The sequence below is a fragment of the Lepisma saccharinum genome, chromosome 27 (assembly GCF_977018435.1).
Source record: "Lepisma saccharinum chromosome 27, izLepSacc3.1, whole genome shotgun sequence".
Lineage (NCBI taxonomy): Eukaryota > Metazoa > Arthropoda > Insecta > Zygentoma > Lepismatidae > Lepisma > Lepisma saccharinum.
In genome coordinates this window covers 1,991,610-2,006,184 of record NC_139255.1, presented here as the reverse complement: position 1 = coordinate 2,006,184, position 14,575 = coordinate 1,991,610, and the positions used below count along the sequence as shown (strand labels likewise).

The 14,575-nt window shown below is 38.7% G+C and overlaps 1 protein-coding gene across 1 annotated transcript in view; it reads right to left on the bottom strand.

The window, feature by feature from the left end:
• The window catches only part of LOC145980033 (dipeptidase 1-like), a 174,267-nt gene extending 160,231 nt beyond the window's left edge, over positions 1–14,036 (bottom strand). The window contains exons 1-3 of the mRNA XM_083113008.1: positions 13,957–14,036; positions 10,707–10,881; positions 4,998–5,154 (exon numbers count right to left, since the gene is read on the bottom strand). Of these exons, the coding sequence (XP_082969134.1) occupies positions 4,998–5,154; positions 10,707–10,873 (324 nt within the window). The 5' untranslated portion in view covers positions 10,874–10,881; positions 13,957–14,036. The remainder of the gene's footprint in view (positions 1–4,997; positions 5,155–10,706; positions 10,882–13,956) is intronic.
• Between the last annotated feature and the right edge of the window lie 539 nt (positions 14,037–14,575).

The window sequence follows — 14,575 nt, the reverse complement described above, 5'->3', positions numbered from 1 at the left end:
TATAAATATTCTTCACTAACAACACCATCCTGTACAACAACATAATAAAAACTAGAAGGCTCATGTAACTGGTATGATGTAATTGAAGATTCATCAGGATCTGGGCTGCATAATGCAAGGGTTTTGAGGTTTGATTCAAAATCACAGACTATATATGCTGGGTGTTCCAACAAGGCTTCAAATTTTTTGAATTTGGCATTTTCACTTGGGTTAGGCATCACCATATGAACAGGTTTATGGTTGCCACAGTATTTTAAATGTTAAATTAACTTGTTTTTAGCAATTTCTGCATTTTTTCCCGAACCCCATTTATTATTTTTTGACCAACAAATACAGTTAAACATCTTCTGCACAACTTGAATATTGTATTGGATTTGCCTTGTTGTTTTCTGACTAAAGCTTTAAGACTGTGTATCAGAGTGTAATGGTGTGTGTCATCCCCTTCAATTAGGAGCAGATCAATCGGGACAGCAGAATCATCATCAAGTGTACTGATTCTGAGAGGTGCTATCAAGCAATTGCCACGGCCAGTGGAACAAATAAATACATTAATAGATAATTGTTTACCATTGATATCCCTGGCCTTTTTTTCAAATTTATCAATATTCTGAACAGACATTGGATATTCTAAGCCCTCCATAGCATCATCAAAATCATGTTCATGCTATTTATAATAACTTATTCTTTCTGTATCCCTTAAAACTGGAAACAAAGCAGCTAAAATACACCACAGAAAGCATTTCTGATCATTATTTTCTATGTTAACCACGGCGTTTTCGTTTTTGATATATGCAGGTAATGGCAGATATGTGGAACCTTGTAATGGGTTAAATTTAGAAATATTACCATAGAGCTTGTGTGGAGTTCCACATAGGCTCCAACCCGATTCTTTTTCAGCAAATTCAGAGTGTTTAATATTCAATTGATCTATCAAACTGATTATTATTTTGTCTGAATTTGTATTTGAATATATAGCTTCAGTTTCTGTTATGTGGAGCTGTGTAAATTTTGTGCCATTTGGTTTCTTATATTGAGTAAACAATTTGAGGGACAGCTTATAAGAGCCATTTTGTGCATTTAGAATTGCCTGCACATCAGGATTTATACTGTTCAAAAAATTCTTAATATCACATCTTGGCTCTGATTCAAAACAGTGATCCCTAAGTTGGCCATTAAAACTGCTATGGATAGGTGGTGCATAGCGTGGCTGCTTTGCTGCTCTAGCATTAACAGGTGTTTCAAGCTTCCTTTTCAGACCAGATGTAGATGGTTGTGGGGGCAATGTTGATGACTGTGCAGAACAAGTACCCATATGTTTATATGTGAAATATTCCATGCTATATTTTCTATGACATTTTGGGCATATTTTTGTGGGTGTTCTGCATTTTTCTGGATCACAATTCTTTTGGTGCCTAGCCCAATTGGGGCTGGATATATTCTTATTGCATTGATTACAATATTTTTGATTTGGCATTTTTGTTGTTGGTTTATTATATATATTTCTTGGGATTCAAATCAAAATTCTATGCTTAATAAAACTATGACAGGTTGTATAAAGCTGATAGCCTACATGCACAAAGGTAGAATAAGTATTAATCTACAGAATCACTAAGCCACCACAAATACATGTCTACACAGGCATGTCCTAGAAAGGCAATGACCTAATACCATGTGTCATGTATAACAAACTGGGACAGATATAAACCCTTTGTTCAATATATTAGAAATATGTTTGATATGAATAATAAAAAATTCTGTATATTAAATCAAACAAACCTATAATTCAATTTATACAAATCTTCTATATTTTTGTGTTTTTTTAAAAAAATATGAGGAGCACTGCAACAACATACCCTTACTCCTCAGCCACTGTCACAATACTAGCTGATATGTAATGCAAAATCTCTTTATATAGCCTAAGCACGGACCGCATTTAAAACATCTGAAACAATAAGCCAATCAGAATATACCACATCATCACATTATGTCATAACCAACCAATCAGAAAACAACACATGCCTAATAATTTATTGCATAATATTGGATAATAATTTGTTGCACAACATGATGCAATAGAAATAAACCAGAAGTAGGCCACAAGTGGACCGGAAGTGGACCGGAAGTGGACCGGAAGTGGACCGGAAGTGGACCGGAAGTGGACCGGAAGTGGACCGGAAGTAAATATGTGTGAATGTGGGTGGGTGGGGTAGCTCTTTGGCTTAGTTTTAAGTGTAGTCATAGCAATATCAAGAAGAGCATATTTTTAACAAGCTTATGGACAACAATTTGGCAGATGTAGCTTTTATAAGTGTAGGCAAATCAATCTGAGAAGGCTCAACATTTCACGGGAAATTCCCGAGGGCATTTTTACAAAAATCTTGGGTTAGACAGAATACCACACTTGGGAAATAAGCTCATATGCACATCTTGAGCTAGTTTTAAGTGTAGCCAAATCTGCCTGAGGGGGGCTCATCATTTATCGCTCCACCAGTTCTGATGACGAATCGTTAGAGGAAAGTGAAGGTAACGACAAGTGTGGATTTTGTGAGTGGTTATACTCAGATTTAAATTACAGTTTTATCGGCGATTGTATTTCTTGCATGCGCTGCTCAGCGTGGTACGTACCATGAACAATCTGTTGAAGCACAAGGTAAAAATACATTAATTTCTGGGAAGTGTGTTGCGTAGGGAAAATACTTTTGTGTAGTGAAGGTGTTAGTGAAATTTTGGACAAGTATGTTTGACACTTCAGTTATATTTCCGATACTACAATATGATCCGCTTTCAAGGACACGTGATCCGGTTTGCAGGATATTTTTACAAAAAAAATATTTTGTAGTTCCTTTAGTTTTCAATATGTAACTTAATTAATATGCAAATGTAAAAAACAGGGTTTCGGGAATGTCACGCTTCTTCCTTTTCTGACCTTCAATATCAAGTTCCATCCACATGTACTTGATGTTTGTGTCTTCTGCTTGGCTCTTGAGTCAGGCCAGAACATCATGAAGTTTTGGATGCGGTCTTCCAAGCCACCGTTTCATTTTGTTGTTCAAACCTTCTACAGCATATAACTAGTTCTGTGGCGCCTTTGGTTAGGTTAGGTACCGATCGTCGCAATTGTGTAAAATTACCCTCACCTCCGTGATTTTGGCATCATCGCAATTGTCCTAGATTCGAAACATCTACAGTACAATCGGCGTTCCAGTCCCGATTAATCTTTATGTGCATCACGTGCACTTTAAACAAGAAATTCAAACTCAAACTGTCTGTGGTCTTTTGAGGTACGTCAACTCTGTCTCAGGAATCTGTGCAGCAAGCGAATGATAACGAGTCATCTGCGTAAGTAGTGGCTTAAGGGGGTTCGGCCAACGAACACGTGAGAGGGAAATGTGGGGCAGCTACTAGCCATTTGCAGTAGCACGCACTTCCTCGCTCCGCCCACTCGCTTCTCTAGCTTCATGTGCGGCGTTACTGCACAGATTCCTGAACTCAATATGCTGACCAAAGCAGAATGTTATGTTTCAACATGTATTTGGTACAGAGTCTGAAGAAGACCTTGCTAGAAGGTTGAAACGTAATCCTTAGTTTTAAGTTTTCAAATAAAATAAATTCTACCTTGGTCAACATATTGAATTTTTGAGTATCATGGAAACAAGGCTTAATGGTGTTACAGATTCCTGGCAGTTAATGTTGCTCTCTGGCTCTGTCCGAAAGTTGCATAAAGCAGACTTGATATACGGTAGTGCAGTTTGAAAGCGCCAAAGTACAGAGTCCGCAGAACGAATGACACGAGAATGCAGACTTCTGTACTTTCCTATACTGCAAAAGGTTTAACCTGGCACGTCTCCTGCCAAAACCTTCTCCGTCGTCTGCAGGACGTTGTTGCCAATGATTTCGGCGCAAGCGAGCAAACATGACGACAAGCCGGACTGGGAGCGGTCATTTGAGGGTGCAAGCACAGATGACTCCGCCACCAGAACATTCACGTTCTTGACAACGTGGCAACAAAGAACACGCGAAGGCAGCGGCGACCCCTGGTAGGCAGAGGACAAAGCACGTGCTGTCTCCAAGGCTTATGCCAATGGTTGAAAACACTCACGTGACGCTCGAGAAAGTCGGCTAACAGAAGGAAATATGGTTTGGCGCGAACTGTGCGAGGTTAAACCTTCTGCAGTATAGGGTCTACCGATCTTCGTTCCTGCTTCACTCGTGTGCTTGTTATTTACTTGTTTGATATCATGGAAGTCGAAAGTCTGCCAGTTCTTGGTTGTAGTTCGTCTGTTGTGTGGTAAGGTAAATATAGGAACTTTTTAAAATACTACTATGTAATTTGTTTTATAAAACCTTTTCGAGCAGGAATCATCTCCAGGAAGATATCAACTCGCGGCAAACCCCAGCACCTATCGACCTGTTGGATGAGATGAGTCAAGGCAAGGACCATAAAACCTTTTCCTGCTCCCAAAAAAAACAGGCATTGGTTAGGCTGGAGAGTTCGATGAACCAACCGATCTCTAACTATGAACTGGTAATGTTTAGATGGGAGAGTTCGTATGAACTGACCCACCTCCAACCGTCTCACTTTCAGATTAATCCTATGCGATATTTTTGGAGAAAAACGAGTGCCTATAACGCGGGAAAAACGTGTTCGTAGTTTGTCTACAGGTCGTTTTAGGTGCTGCAGTCGAAGTGTAAATCGAAAGATTTTTACTTCCAGGCCAAGACTTGAAGACTGAATTGCAAGACCATTCTCGAATTATGCTAGCTTCAAGTATGGCCTTGCATATTTCGGACAAGGCTTTTACTTATTAATGGTTTTCCTTTGATTCCTGAAACTCACGTTGCGAAAATAAGTAAATTAACATGGTGATGAATGATTTTCCTACTATTAACTTTGCCATTGGCTGTACACTTTGAGATCGACTGTAGACTATATTCTATTAGCTGTACCTTACATTAGGCTATTGGTTAATTTGAAACGACAATTTCCAAAAGCTTACCTGTGCTCCCACCATCCCCTGCTTCAGCCTGTAGAGGTCTGTGTGGGACCAAGAACTTCTAGCCCACGGCTCTGCCTGTCTCAAGTCCTCTCCAAATCGAAAATCTCCAATCTGGTTCCTCAGGAATTTCCTGATGTTCCAGGGCAAGTCGTTGTGCCTAAAGAACGAGAGAAAATCCCACGTTATTCTTGGCAATAGTGTAAATATGTTATAGTGCAGAATAATACAAGAATAAGCCTATATCTCCCTTTACTTCCATACACTAATCCCCAACTCTGTAGCCTCTATAACGGAGTTCGTTGAGTTGTTGACTCAATATGCCATCACTGCAGGTTCCAGGTTCGAGTACAGTCTTAGGTGCGGGTTGTTTCTTTTAGTGTCTCTTAGTGTTGATTCAGTCCAAAAATTCTTATTTTTAAGAGTCTATTAGTTCCTATATTAAATGCAACTACACAGCAGAAAATAATGCTCTTCTGCCTTCGTACTCATGACGACGTCACAGGGCACCATATTTCCATACACAACTGATAAATATGAATCACCAATATCTTTAGTGGTGCGAGAAGATAATTTTTTGAGAATATCTCGATGAAAAAGGCAACTTTATTTTGTTAAAATACGTAATTGAAGTTTCTACTGAGAACGGAGAATTTACACAGCTGTAATTTCTAGTATTCCCGAAATATTTTCTTCAGAGAGCAAGAGAAAATTAGATATTTACATTTGATACGTAGTTAGGTGGTGGAGCAACCCAAGGCTGAATCTCACTCTGTATTAAATAAAAAGACTTTTCAATTCAATTCAATTCAATTGCGTTCATAAATATTCATGTCTAAAATTTGGTCGAATGGTTTAATTTTAATGAAAAATGTATATTCTAATGTGTACATAATCTATATCGTAATGATCCACAAATAATGGAAATACATCAATACAAAAGAACTTCAAAATCCCAGACAGTAGCTATCATTTTCCAGACAGGAACTCGGCAATCAGGAATGCAGTGTCAGACAATTCTTAAGCTCCTCCGGGTCACCAGCGGCGTAAACATGTAAAAAGATGAAACACATGAAGAGGCTACAGGTGACTGACTCCGTATTGCTTAGTAAAATCCATCACAATAATGATCGGGGACAATAGAGGTCATTAAGCAGTTTTGGGCTATTAGTTGGAGAGTGCCGAATTACGATCAAGAAATGTAGCAGGAGGAGACTGAAGGCTGAGCATTTAGATCAGCATCACAAACGGACACCTCGTTGTTTAACCAGTCCGTAGTTCGACGCCTCGAGGAAGCACTTCCATTCAGTGAGAGGCAGGTATTTCCATTCACCATTCTGATCCAGTCTTTGAGGGTATAAAACTCAAGTTCTATGTTATGCCACTCATATGTATATTTCTCACCTGTCGCATGTTACCGTTGAATTCTCCATGAACAGCGACTATGCCATTATTGAAAATAAGTGATGAATGAGCGTACCACCAAGATTCGATCCCAGTTCCCTTTAAGAACGTTACGATATTATGCAATAGTTGTTAAAAAGGTTTGACCTAAGCTAAATGTATCAATATTATACTATCAGTAATATTCTTAAGATAATTTTATACCACGGCTAAAATGAGTAAATATGAGCATTTTCCTTGTGAACACCGCTAAAATGAGTAAATATGAGCATTCTCCTTATGAACCCGGCTAAAATGAGTAAAATGAGCATTCGCCTTGTGAACACGACTAAAATGAGTAAATATGAGCATTTTCCTTGTGAACACCGCTAAAATGAGTACATATGAGCATTCTCCTTATGAACACGGCTAAAATGAGTAAGATGAGCATTCGCCTTGTGAACACGGCAAAAATGAGTAAATATGAGCATTTTCCTTGTGAACACGGCTAAAATGAGTAAATGTGAGCATTTTCCTTGTGAACACGGCTAAAATGAGTAGGCTAAATATGAGCACTTTCCTTGCGAACACCGCTAAAGTGAGTAAATATGAGCATTTCCCTTGTGAACACGGCAAAAATGAGTAAATATGAGCATTTCCCTTGTGAACACGGCTAAGATGAGTAAATATGAGTATTTTCCTTGTGAACACCGCTAAAATTAGTAAATATGAGCATTCTCCTTGTGAACACGGCTAAGATGAGTAAATATGAGCATTTTCCTTGTGAACACGGCTAAAATGAGTAAATATGAGCATTCGCCTTGTCAACACGGTTAAATGAGTAAATATGAGCATTTTCCTTGTGAACAAGGCTAAAATGAGTAAATGTGAGCATTTTCCTTGTGAACACCGCTAAAATGAGTAAATGTGAGCATTCTCCTTATGAACACGGCTAAAATGAGTAAAATGGGCATTCGCCTTGTGAACACGGCTAAAATTAGTAAATATGAGCATTTTCCTTGTGAACACGGCTAAAATGAGTAAATGTGAGCATTTTCCTTGTGAACACGGCTAAAATTAGTAGGCTAAATATGAGCATTTTCCTTGCGAACACCGCTAAAATGAGTAAATATGAGCATTTCCCTTGTGAACACGGCAGAAATGAGTAAATATGAGCATTTTCCTTGTGAACACCGCTAAGATGAGTAAATATGAGCATTTTCCTTGTGAACACCGCTAAAATGAGTAAATATGAACATTCTCCTTGTGAACACGGCTAAGATGAGTAAATATGAGCATTTTCCTTGTGAACAAGGCTAAAATGAGTAAATATGAGCATTCGCCTTGTGAACACGGCTAAAATGAGTAAATATGAGCATTTACTTGTGAACAAGGCTAAAATGTGTAAATGTGAGCATTTTCCTTGTGAACACCGCTAAAATGAGTAAATATGAGCATTTTCCTTGCGAACACCGTTAAAATGAGTAAATATGAGCATTTTCCTTGTGAACACGGCTCAAATGAGTAAATGTGAGAATTTTCCTTGTGAACACGGCTAAAATGAGTAAATGTGAGCATTTTCCTTGTGAACACGGCTAAGATGAGTAAATATGAGCATTTTCCTTGTGAACACGGCTAAGATGAGTAAATGTGAGCGTTTTCCTTGTGAACACAGCTAAAATGAGTAAATATGAACATTTCCCTTGTGAACACATCTAAAATGAGTAAATATGAGCATTTTCCTTTTGAACAAGGATAAAATGAGTAAATGTGAGCATTTTCCTTGTGAACACCGCTAAAATTAGTAAATATGAGTATTTTCCTTGTGAACACAGCTTAAATGAGTAAATATGAGCATTTCAATTGTGAACCCGGCTAAAATGAGTAAATATGAACATTTCCCTTGTGAACACGGCTATAATGAGTAAATTTGAGCATTTTCCTTGTGAACACCGCTAAAATGAGTAAACATGAGCATTCGCCTTGTAAACACGGCTAAAATGAGTAAATATGAGCATTTTCCTTGTGAACACCGCTAAAATGAGTAGGCTAAATATGAGCATTTTCCTTGCGAACACCGCTAAAGTGAGTAAATATGAGCATTTCCCTTGTGAACAAGGCAAAAATGAGTAAATATGAGCATTTTCCTTGTGAACACGGCTAAAATGAGTAAATATGAGCATTTTCATTGTGAACACGGCTAAAATGAGTAAATATGATCATTTTCCTTTTGAACACGGATAAAATGAGCAAATATGAGCATTTTCCTTGCGAACACCGCTAAAGTGAGTAAATATGAGCATTTCCCTTGCGAACACGGCTAAAATAGTAAATATGAGCATTTCCCTTGTGAACACGGCTGAAATGAATAAATATGAGTATCTTCCTTGTGAACGCAGCTAAAATGAGTAAATATGAGCATTTTCCTTGTGAACAAGGCAAAAATGAGTAAATATGAGCATTTTCCTTTTGAACACGTATAAAATGAGTAAATATGAGCATTTTCCTTGTGAACACGGCTGAAATGAGTAAATATGAGCATTTTCCTTGTGAACAAGGCAAAAATGAGTAAATATGAGCATTTTCCTTTTGAACACGTATAAAATGAGTAAATATGAGCATTTTCCTTGTGAACACGGCTGAAATGAGTAAATATGAGCATTTTCCTTGTGAACAAGGCAAAAATGAGTAAATATGAGCATTTTCCTTGTGAACAAGGCTAAAATGAGTAAATATGAGCATTCGCCTTGTGAACACGGCTAAGATGAAAAAATATGAGCATTTTCCTTGTGAACAAGGCTAAAATGAGTAAATATGAGCATTTCCCTTGTGAACACGTCTATAATGAGTAAATATGAGCTTTTTCCTTTTGAACACGGATAAAATGAGTAAATATGAGCATTTTCCTTGTGAACACGGCTAAAATGAATAAATATGAGTATTTTCCTTGTGAACACAGCTAAAATGAGTAAATATGAGCATTTTCCTTGTGAATACGGATAAAATGAGTAAATATGAGCATTTTCCTTGTGAACACGGCTGAGTAAATATGAGCATTCGCCTTGTGAACACGGCTAAGATGAGTAAATATGAGCATTTTCCTTTTGAACACGGCTAAAATGAGTAAATGTGAGCATTTTCCTTGTGAACACGGCTAAAATGAGTAAATGTGAGCATTTTCCTTGTGAACACCGCTAAAATGAGTACATATGAGCATTCTCCTTGTGAACACGGCTAAAATGAGTAAATATGAGCATTCGCCTTGTGAACACGGCTAAAATGAGTAAATATGAGCATTTTCCTTGTGAACATCGCTAAAATGAGTAAATATGAGCATTTTCTTTGCGAACACCGCTAAAGTGAGTAAATATGAGCATTTCCCTTGCGAACACGGCTAAAATAGTAAATAAGCATTTCCCTTGCGAACACGGCTAAAACGAGTAAATATGGGCATTTTCCTTGTGAACACGGCTAAAATGAGTAAATATGAGCATTTCCTTTTCAACACGGATAAAATGAGTAAATGTGAGCATTTTCCTTGTGAACACCGCTAAAATGAGTAAATATGAGCATTTTCCTTACGAGCACCGCTAAAATGAGTAAATATGAGCATTCGCCTTGTGAACACGGCTAAAATGAGTAAATGTGAGCATTTTCCTTGCGAACACCGCTACAATGAGTAAATGTGAGCATTTTCCTTGTGATCATAAACGTTAACTAATTAATTTTAATCTAGAAATATCATATCTTTTCACCTTTTTGTTTCGGCAGGCTAACTCCGCACAGAGCCGATCATTTAGATATTTATGGAACCTCATTCACGACTAATGAGCCTGGAATAGGGGATGGGTAAGGTAATATCAGGTTTCTTACTTATTTTGGCAAACCTAATTCACAGAGTTTTTCAGGAAACTCAAACATATTTATAAGTCACTGTAACTTTTTTCACTCCTTCGTTCATTTTCTATTATTGCCAGCCCCCGTGGTTGAGTGGTTAGCGCATCGCCCTACGACGCCAGGGGTCCTGAGTTCGAATCCCGGCCTTGGCATGGATGTTTGTGAGTGTCCATTAATCATATCATCAACTATCTTCGCAAATTAGCTAAACGCGGCACGAAAAGCGAAGTTAAGTAAAGACAAAGAAATCAGTCAATCAATTTTATATTATTTTACTTTTCGAGGTTCGCAACCAAGTGATAATGTCGATTACATTTTCTATTATATCATTAGATGCTTTATTGCTGTTTTAGAGGCAATCTTATCAATATTAACATATGTGCTTATAAATAAATAAACATTAATTCGAACTGCATTGAACACAGTACTCACCCATCGATTAAAGGCACTTCCTGAAGTATTCTTCTAACGATGTCCCTTCTGTCTTCTATGGATCGGGAACCCCGAAATGTGTACGTCACTGGCATGCCTAGTAAATAATGCTCGCTCACAAGCATGATGAAATATGACAGCACCAGCAGGTAATATGTCAAGTCCATATCCCGCCCTGAAACGAAAAATGCACGCATTGAATAAATCATAGAGTTCGTGTTGTCTCTACGGGTGTTCTTTGCGAACCAAAAAAGAAAAAAAAATGGTTTCATATACTTAACAGCCCGAACTTTGTATTCTGTAGGAGTGCATTAAGTGGGATTAAAGGCGACACCCCCCCCCCCCGTCGCACGATATCTAAATATAAGAATGATAATCAAATTTGCGTACAGTCAATTTTCATAGGTTATTGAGTGCTGACACAATAATTAGTATATCCCGCTACTTATTTTCGACATTTATCGAAATAACATACCATTTAAAACATGTAAGAGCTTCATTATTCTATTAACACATATTTTCAAGGCTCCTAAGCCTTTACAGTATTTCCTACACCGTTTGTTAATAGTAAATTTTAAATACAAGCTGCTAAAATAAAGGGGTATCATTAAGCTGACGATAAAGGCTAATTGGTGCGAAAACATTATATAGGCATGGTGGCGGCGGTTGGGTTTCAAAACCGGGGTGGGACAAGGTTCAAAACTGGGAGGGGATGACAGTATATTTTCTTTTGTAGATAAGGTTTAGCATAGTGCGGGGATAATGTGCCGAAAAGTGGGGGAGCAACTGCCCCCACCTCAATCGCCGACACTGATTGCATGGTATTCCTAGTGTTCAGAATGTTTCTTGTGATATTAGCTTGGAAAACCTCACAATGAACCTAAAGGGAATCGGTAAAAATGGAAAAGATTGGATTGATATTGCCCAGGATAAGGACAGATGGAAGGCTTGTGTTGCTTCAGCCATAAACTTTCGGGTTTAAGAAGGCTAGAGAGTTAGTAGTTAGTGATTATTATTAGCAGTAGTAGTGAGTAGTAAGTAAGCATGACTTATCGCAGACACTGTCAACACAAATCAGTATAATCACAAGCAGCTCCTTATCTTTATGTAAATTCTGCCGAAATAAAGAAGAAAAAACTTTATATTATGCAACAGCAAACAAATATTTTGCTGATTTCATTTGGGACTTTGTATCATCATTGTTATGCAATGTCTTATATCTACACTTTAACAATATTTTTCACTCAAGTGTAAAACTTCGTCTACTCTGATTTATAAGCGATAGAGAAATGACGAAGTGAATGATAGCAGCGGGCACATGGCTTCGTATGTAGCAAAACTTAATTTTGATACAAACACTAAATTGTAGATGTACATTTACAATTTAACGTTTTTTTGCGATCACCTATGCACAGACCAGCCTACAATCAAATTTAATGCTTGTTCGTGCTTGTCAACTGCGGAGACCGATCTTGCCTCCGAAGTTCGTGGGTTCGAATCCTGCCTGTGTTCTTTGCAAGTGTTACTTTATCATACTCATCGTCGCAATTAACCAAAACTGGCTAAAGGCGATGCTCAATAATAAACGTACAAATATCATGCAATGTTTCCCTTGGCAATGGACAGAAATTGACTTCAACTTTTTCCAAATGCGTCTTTCATTCGTGTGTGTGTGTGTGTGTATGTGTATATACATACATGTATATCAGCAAAGAAAAGCTTTCATGCACCATAATGATTTTCAAAAACATTCCTATGTACTATATCCATCACGTAAAGTGTATAGATGACTTGGTACTGCAAAAATCTGAAACTGGGACTATTTTTATGTCCATGATGCTCAGAAGAACTACAAACAACACACACGCCCGCACACACACACACTACTTGATTCTAGGATATGATATTCCTAAAACACAAGGTAACCAAAAAAAGTTCTTGCCGTTTTTGACGTCCCATTAATCATGCGCTCACAGAGAGGAAACGAAATGACGCGCGTGCCTGCCAAGCGATCTGGAGTTAGTCTGAGCATCGACTGTCAGTAATACAGGCACGTTGCGCACACACACCAGTCATAGCTCGTCCAGTGTCGAAGAGAAATGGAGGTATCGAAGCAGCTTGTTCGCATGTGTTCGTTGTATGACTTTAAAGTGGGCCTGTCAGCTGCCGCATCAAGTCGCCGCATTTTCCAGGCATTTGGGGAGAATGCCGTGAACGAACGCACTGCCAGGCATTGGTTCTGGAAATTCAGTTCGTGAGACGTGAGCCTTGCGGATGAACCTCTCGGCGGACGACCACATGTGTTGGATGACGAGGTCCTGAAAGCAGCCATCGAGGAGGACAGTGGTCTAACGTGTGATGAACTTGCAGAAAGGTTCCATGTTTCCGCTGAAACAGTCAGACTGCACCTGCATGGGATAGGGAAGTCATACAAGTTAAGCAAGTGGGTACCCCACACATTGTCGGCAGCCAACAAGGAACAACGAGTGATAGCCTGTTTGTCCTTGCTCACTGAGCACCTGAACACACCCACGTTTGATCATTTGCTCACTGGTGACAAAAAATGGTCTTCCATGACACTCCCAAGCGTACCAGACATAGGTTGTCGCCATGTGAGCATGTTCGTCAACCCTCAAGACCTCCTCTGCACCCACGAAAGGTTATGCTGTATGGTAGAATTTTCGGCAAGTGGTGCATTACGAGCATCTTCCAAGTGGTCAGACCATCACTACTGACCGCTACTCTCAGCAGTTGCAAAGGGTGCAGAGTGGATTGCGGCAGAAGGAGCCGGCATTGGTGAATCGCAAGGGTGTGCTGTTCCTGCACGACAATGCCAAGCCACATGTGACAAAGAGGACCCTTCAGCAACTTGGCTTGGAGACACTGTGCCATCCACCATATTCACCCTTGCACCAACAGATTACCACCTTTTTCATTCCCTCGACAACCACCTCCGTGGCAGATCCTTCGCAAATGAGGGAGACCTGCGGAATGCACTCACGGACTTCTTTGCATCCAAGCCCGCCGATTTTTATCACCAGGGTATTGTGCAGCTGCAGGAACGTTGGCAAAAGGTGTTGGATGCTGATGGAGATAACTTCGAAACCTAAAGGTACGTACCGTCTACTGTATTGCTCTTTGTTTATCACTGCTTTAGAACGGCAAGAACATTTTTGGTTACCTTGTAGATTTAGGAATCTAATTATTCATGTTTTTTTTATATTAAGACTAGTCATAAAGCAACACATACCTCCCGGAATAAAGTCCGGTGACCCCACCTAATTCCAAGTTCACCTCGTACGGTCATCAAGGAAAGTAGTAGAACAGTTTTCTTCAGAGAAGGTCCGACAGGTCTCGTTCCGGATGCGAGAGGTGTTGTGAATCTCGAACTGCAATTTCACCTGAAACAAAAATAAAGAGTTTACCAAATCTGTAAACTTATATATAACAATTCTACGCAAGTATATAGATATTGACAACTATTTTCAAGTATTCTATTTTTCAGTATGGGAATTTTATTGAATATCTGGCGTTTTGTCAAAAGTGGCAGTACAGTGACGTAAAATAATATCATTTGTTCAATCAATCAAATCTATTTGAAACTCCCCAAGATTGTCTTTGAACTTCAAGTGCGATTTCAAAACATTAGTAGCACTTTAGGATAAACTTCTTTTGTTAATGCATTACGTGGCTTCCCGCATTATTTGAAATTCGTTAAACCTAAAAATTCAGAACATAATGTTAAAGTTTTATACATCTGTTTGAGTGAACACACCGTATTAAATGGTCCTTTACGCTAGTAACTGGTTATAACACCATTAAACCTTGTTTCCATGATATGAAAAACTCAATATGCTGACCAAGGCAGA